Source organism: Durio zibethinus, chromosome 14, assembly GCF_047325235.1.
Source record: "Durio zibethinus cultivar Kanyao isolate XHJ-2024 chromosome 14, ASM4732523v1, whole genome shotgun sequence".
NCBI classification, from domain to species: Eukaryota; Viridiplantae; Streptophyta; class Magnoliopsida; order Malvales; family Malvaceae; genus Durio; species Durio zibethinus.
This window is the reverse complement of record NC_143175.1, coordinates 18408113-18414756: the sequence shown is the minus strand read 5'-3', so window position 1 is coordinate 18414756 and position 6644 is coordinate 18408113. Positions and strand designations below refer to the sequence as shown.

Here is a 6644-nt window from a genome sequence, read left to right as displayed (position 1 = left end):
GCTGATATCAACCCATTTTTTTATTGTAGCCAGCATCTTTCTGCTTAACTTTTTTAAGCTTTCATCTTTCATATATGTTGGTTTAGCCGAATCACCTGATACCAGCTCATACAAATCTTTATAGTATAAATGATCTTCTATCATAGGCTTTCAAATTGAATAATTTAATACTGTCAAATTTATCATGAAATTTGTATTACCTGCCATGATCCCAAACATAATTTACTTTTGTATTGGGTTGCTTCTGTATTGATGTCTCGAAAGAACATTTACTCTGATATCACTATTGGGCCTGAAGCAATAAACACAACAATGCATAAGCAATATATCATAATAAACCTATAGTAATAGACAATAATCAATAATCAACAATCAACAATGTAAAAAAAATAAAACACACCAAGATTTATGTAAAAGCCCTTCACTGTAGAAGGGAAAAACCACAGACCACTAGAAAAAAACTCCACTATCAAATAATAGATAGACAAAGTTTTTCTCTAGCTAAAACTAGAACTAATCAACAATTGAAGAGACAATTGGAGAAATTTTACGAAATAGGTAATTCAACAAATACACTCTGGATTTGTTTCTAAAGAGTTTCAAACTTGATCTTCACCGTTCAAAATGTGAAACTCTGAATCATAAACCTACTGATAAAATTTCAGCTTAATCAAACCACGGATCAACATCTGTTCAACCAACTTCCCTTCTTCCTTTTCTCTCTATTTTTTTGGCTTATTTTTTCTCCTTTTTTTTCTTGGTTTGTGGCACTACTTTATTTTTCACCTTAAAACAACCCTCACTTCTTTTTTTTAAGTAGCTAAAGATCTGTGTAAAAAAAAGGATCAAGGCTTATGGCTTTTGATCGGTCCAAACCCAATTTCATGGAGCTGGACCCTATTTTCCTTACAAAATTTTTAGCTAATAATTCCAGTTCTTCATCTTACACTCTTTCAACCCCACAACATAATTTTGTCGGTTCTAGTTCAAATTCTATCTCACTTTACTATGATTCAGCTTTGTATCAAACAGTTAAAATTTTCAGTAGACCTTCCCATTACAGTTTTTCAATAAAAGAACAAGGGAGGCACTGGATTCGCCTTCATTTCTTTCCTTTTGTATTCGAAAAGTTCAATATGAGAAAGGCAAAATTCTTTGTTTCTGCTCAAAATTTTACCCTTATTAGTGAACCCCGATTAGGGAATGTTTCTGTTGTTAAGGAATTCTGCTTGATCATTACTTCTAATAATCTGGTTCTTACTTTTACCCCTGCTGCCAATTCATTTGCTTTCATCAATGCCTTGGAATTTTTATCAATTCCTAAGATTCCTAAAGAAGCGAGAACAATAGATCGAAAAGGCTATAAGAGAATTCTGTGTGCGCTAGCATTGGAGACAGTTGCAAGGCTAAATATGGGAAATTCAACAGTGCTTCCACAAAACGATACCTTATGGCGACTTTGGGTTTCAGATGATGCATATCTGATAAACAAGAATCTAGGATTGTTTGCGTCAAATGTCACAGCTGTTAATTTTACTGGAGGATTGGTGTCTGAGGATATTGCTCCTGCTTCTTTATATGGCAAGGCCGCTAGGTTCAACTCTGATGATCCTAGACTTAATGAAAACTTGACATGGAGCTTTGATGTTAACCCTCGGTTTGACTATCTTGTTCGGCTTCACTTTTGTGATATACTAAGTAAATCTACTCTGCAAGGCATCTATGTTGAGATTTTTATCAATACGCATTCAGCAGGTCATCTTCATCTTGGTTCTCATACATTGGATGTTTTAGGTGCCCCTTATTTTATGGATGTGTGCACAAGGGCAAGTGCTACACATAAGCTTAATATAAGTGTTGGTTCATCTAATATAATTGATTTCCCAAGTGTCATTCTCAATAACCCATGCAATTTGTAACTAATTTTGCACAAAATTTTTAGCTTTCTCTCTCTATCTCTCTCTTTTTTTTTTTAATTTTTTAAGTTTTTGTTTGAATTTATTCTAATTTCTTAAGTACATGATGTCATAATCATATTTTGCTTTTTTTCTTTTTGCTTTTTTAATTTTTTTACATGCCTCACATAACTTATACACAACTCGTAGAAAATGTCCCATTTTAACATGTCATTTCAAATGAAAGCCTATATAATAATGACAATCGCATTGATGAATTCACTTGAGGTCTCAAATTGTTCATCATTCAATCAAAAAGAAGGGTTATGGCACAATTAATCAAGTAAGGGCAATGAGTTGACTTTGTTCTTTGGGTCAATATGCCCCAACATGGAATAAGGTAGGGTGAGAATTAAGGCTTTCATGTGTTTGAGGTCATTTGATGAAATTTGTGTGATTTTAGTTTTAGCATATTGGAGACTATAGTATCATCTTGACATATCAAACTACTAACATTTGGATTATTTATAAAAAAGGTGTTGTGTTTGCTTGAACTTCTAAAACACCTAAAAAAAATCTTTTCTCTTTCCTTTTTATTTTGATTGATTTTCTCATTATTCATTGCCTAGAAAAATATTATTACATTTTTTGTCATGGCATAATCAAGTGAAGATTCAATTCATGGAGTTCAAATGTATGTTCATTCAAAAGTTAGAGCTCTTGTCTCATTTGCTGATTTATGACATAAGGGTGTTTGGAGAAAAAGAATGAGAGCGTTTATTGGGACGAATTCATTTCTAATAGTGATCACCAACTCATTTGATACTCTTTTATCCTTTTATTACAAAAAAAAATTCTCTTATTCTTTTTTTCTTTCCAAGCATTTTTTTTTCTTTTTATGGTTTTAGAAATTAATTATGTAAAGCTTTATTTAAATTCAACAATTTCCTTTTTGCTATTTTTTCAAGAGAAATCCTAAAAAAATTTAAAACTTAAAAGAAATTAGAAACCTCAAATGACAATATTCACAAATTCATGGGACAATATAGTGCACTATATCCATTCATTCAAGCCCAATCCAAAATTTTAACCTTCAATAATGCTCTTAAAATGATATACCGACTTAAACAAAATGCCCTTACTTGGTTTTTTAGCTTTAGAATCTTGACCCTTAATTTTATCATTATCAGTTGTAATAGCCACCAACCAGCTTTTTAAATTTTACAAGATTTACACAGATTAAAGACTGAATTGTATCCTTAAAAGTAGTGTAATTTTCTATGGATTTCTTTTGACCCCTTTATGGTATTCACATTTAGCATTAGGATCATACCCCTTTAGGTAATGACACTTTTTAGGTTTTGCAGGGATGGTGAAAATCGTAGGATTATTGATAAGTAGATGGAAAAGCTTTACATAAGACATTAGAAGTGAGTGGTGTGTTTTAATTCTTTTCCTTTTATAGCTTTACAAATAACCTAGGTTGATCTTTTGTTCTATAAATTTAGGTGGATAAGGAGTTTGAGAAAAAGACATTGAGGTATAAAGATAAAATGGTTGAGAAAGGCTACTAGCATAAGGTATCGAATCGTAAAATGGCTGTGATAGATTATTGTCATGCAGTGACCAATGAATGTTTATAAGATCTTTTTGTATCACGATAAGGTTTCCTTTGCTTCGCCCTTCAACAATTGTTTCTTAGGCTTGTTCACCAAAAATACCTCTCTTTCTTTCATCATTAGCATCTATAATTCTTCCCTTTTTTATTCCATTTTCAATTTTACCCACGACAAATAGTAAATTTGCAAACTCTGAAAAAGTATTGGTGATCCACTTATCATAGTAAGGAGAATAAAGGGTATCCATAAATAAAGAATTCATCTTTTCTATTAGTAACAGATGGTCATACTTGCAATGCCATCTCCTTCCATCTTGTAGCATATTTTTTTGTAACTTTTATTAGGGTATTTTTTCATGCTTTGAAAGGTCAATTGATCTGGGAATGCTTGAAATAAATCCCTTCAAGTGCAAATTTATCCACTTTCCAACTTATAATACTAGTTGGTTACTGCCTCAATCAAACTTTCTTGAAAGATATGAGCAATTTTTAATTATAAGCATGCATTACCATTTTGTGATAGTATCAAGCTAACTGTGTTTTAGAACATTCAATTCCATCATATTTTTCAAACATTGGAACCTTAAACTTAGGTGGAATGACCACATCTAGAACTAGATAGAATTTATTTGCATCGTAAGATTTACCCCCGTATTTAATAACTTGAATCTTTTTTTCTAATAGGCTATACTTTCTTTGCGCATCTAAATCCCATTTTATTTTTAATGGGTTCTTCCTTAAGGGTTCCAAACTACGAACATCGGTGGGATCAAAAGAATTTAGCCATTGAGTCAGACATGGTTATAAATGAGTCACATTGAAAGTTTATCCTTGAACAAGTTCTTCTATAGTCTTTTCCATTCACCTTATACCTTTTGTCTTATCCAACATCTTATTTGTTTTTGTTCCATTTCATCCATCCAAGCTATATGTCCCTATCAATTTGATGTTTTCCCAATCCTATGAAGAAATTACCAAAATTAATCCCAATAAAACTCTTTTTCTTTCTAAGGCATAAATGAATTGGCTTTTAATAAGTGAATATGCAAATGAATGAATGAATGAATCATTGAATGAACAAACAAATAAATAAATGATAAAGCTCTTCAATAAAATACACATCATTGGAATGGAGACGAGTTAGAGAAATTCAAGATTATAATCCATGCATCCAAATTTGAAAAGACAACACCATATTTTATGACATTTAAAACAAAAAGATTATTTTTCTTAAAAATCCACAGAATAGAAGAATTTAGGGACTATTTTTTTGTAAAACACTTTATTTTCCTAGCAACTTATTGCTAAAAGATATATTTTAAAGACAGAGTGCCATCAACGTCTACCATTATGTCAACTTTTTCTCATCATCCTTAAATCTTTTAGCTCATTATTGTCGCTGGATTGAACCATTTCGCATCTATAAGTGTTGGCACCTTATGTTTGAAAACCTTATAATCTTTAATAGAAAGCTTTATATTTCCACCATGGTATTCATATTTTGCATTTGGATTATATCATTTAGGGTATGGAGGCTTTAAAGGCTCTGAAGACATAAGGGCAATAAGGTGTTTCTGAACCAAATAAGGAAAAAATTCTCTATATGGGATGAGAATAGGATCCAATTGTGTATGTTTTTTCTTATTGAGTGGTTTTTGGGTAACAAATTGGCTAGAACCCCAAGTATTTGATGGTGATGCAAAGGTTTAGACTAGGGAAATTGGCTGAATAGGTGGTTGAAGAATGATAGGCTAAAGACACCAGTTCATACGTGAGATTCTAGAAGATTGCATTTGGAGGTTTGGTCTTACGCACTTGAAAATGAGGTCAAAAGTTGATATGATGAGGGTTTGAGTGTGGGCCTGATTTGAAACAGTCTGCAATGGTTGTATGAAACTTGGTGACTTTGGCTTGAAAGTCAAACTTTTAGGCTCATTTGTATGGTCAAATCGTTCATTCCCTTCATGACCTTATCCAAACTTTGATCATTGCTTAAACTACTAAATTTCCTAGTATGCTCAAGAAAAGTGCTGGACCTAACAGAGATCAATTGATCATAACTCCATGAGTTCTTGAGATTTGATTGGTCTGAAACTGATAAGGACCTTTGAGAAGGAACCAAATTAAGTTCCTTGAATCCCTCAATCATTTTTGTCAACTTGGTGAGCTATTGTTTTATCTCTTGAATATCATGTCCAAATTCCTCTTGATTGCATTCCAAAGCATTAATTCGTGTCTCTAATTGATTTTTCATATTTTCTGCTTTCAATTTGAATTAAAACAAATGTCTACCTTTTATGGAATTTTAAAAAATAAATTAAAAAAATCAAACTAAGTTGCCATGATACTACATATACACGATATGTTTATAGGTGCATGATGCAAAGATAATCGATGCAAGAGAATGTTGTGAAATACAAAGATGCTTAAGACAATGGATTTCATATGTAAAAGGTCCAAATGATACAAATTACATCACCTTTAAATGTGTATGCAAGAAATGCAATGCCCTATTGTAGCTGTGGTGACATATGTTCACATAAGATACAAATCGTATAATGCAAGTTTTATTAAAATCATATTATTCATGAATCCATATGCATGAATCACAATGATGTACTACATAAGTAATAAAAGATACACATATGATTGATGAAACATACATACATGAAATGTGTTGATATATTATATGTATGATGAGATATGTTTACTTGAGATGCAATGCATGCAAATGTCATGTTATTTATGGATGTGAAATATGATAAAATAAAAAAGAGTTAAATATCATGAAATGCAAGTAGTAAAATAACATTTAAAGTAAAAAAAAAAACTCTTTTCTATTTCAAAGGGAGGAAACACATAAAACAACAAGAATTCCAACATTTTTTAAAGAAAGAAAGAAATTATATTTTTTTTTGTTGAAGAAATGAAAAAAGAAGACCAAAAAAGGTTTAGGTATATTTCTTCAAAATAAATAAGCTATAATCATTTTCTAAAAGCACTTGCAAAATGAAATATAATTGTTTATTATTGAAAATGCCAAATAAAATTTTTTTAATTTTTTTTTCTTGCATGCATAAAGGTTTGAAAATAAGATTTTTATGAAAACATGAAATGAATAAAAAAATGAA

General features: G+C 31.1%; 1 protein-coding gene across 1 annotated transcript; it reads left to right on the top strand.

The window, feature by feature from the left end:
* The first annotated feature begins 854 nt into the window (after positions 1 to 854).
* On the top strand, positions 855 to 1919 carry LOC111294848 (putative receptor-like protein kinase At5g59700). Its single transcript, XM_089742979.1, has one exon. The coding sequence runs from the start codon at positions 855 to 857 to the stop codon at positions 1917 to 1919; it is 1065 nt and encodes a 354-aa protein (XP_089599105.1).
* The last annotated feature ends 4725 nt before the right edge of the window (positions 1920 to 6644 follow it).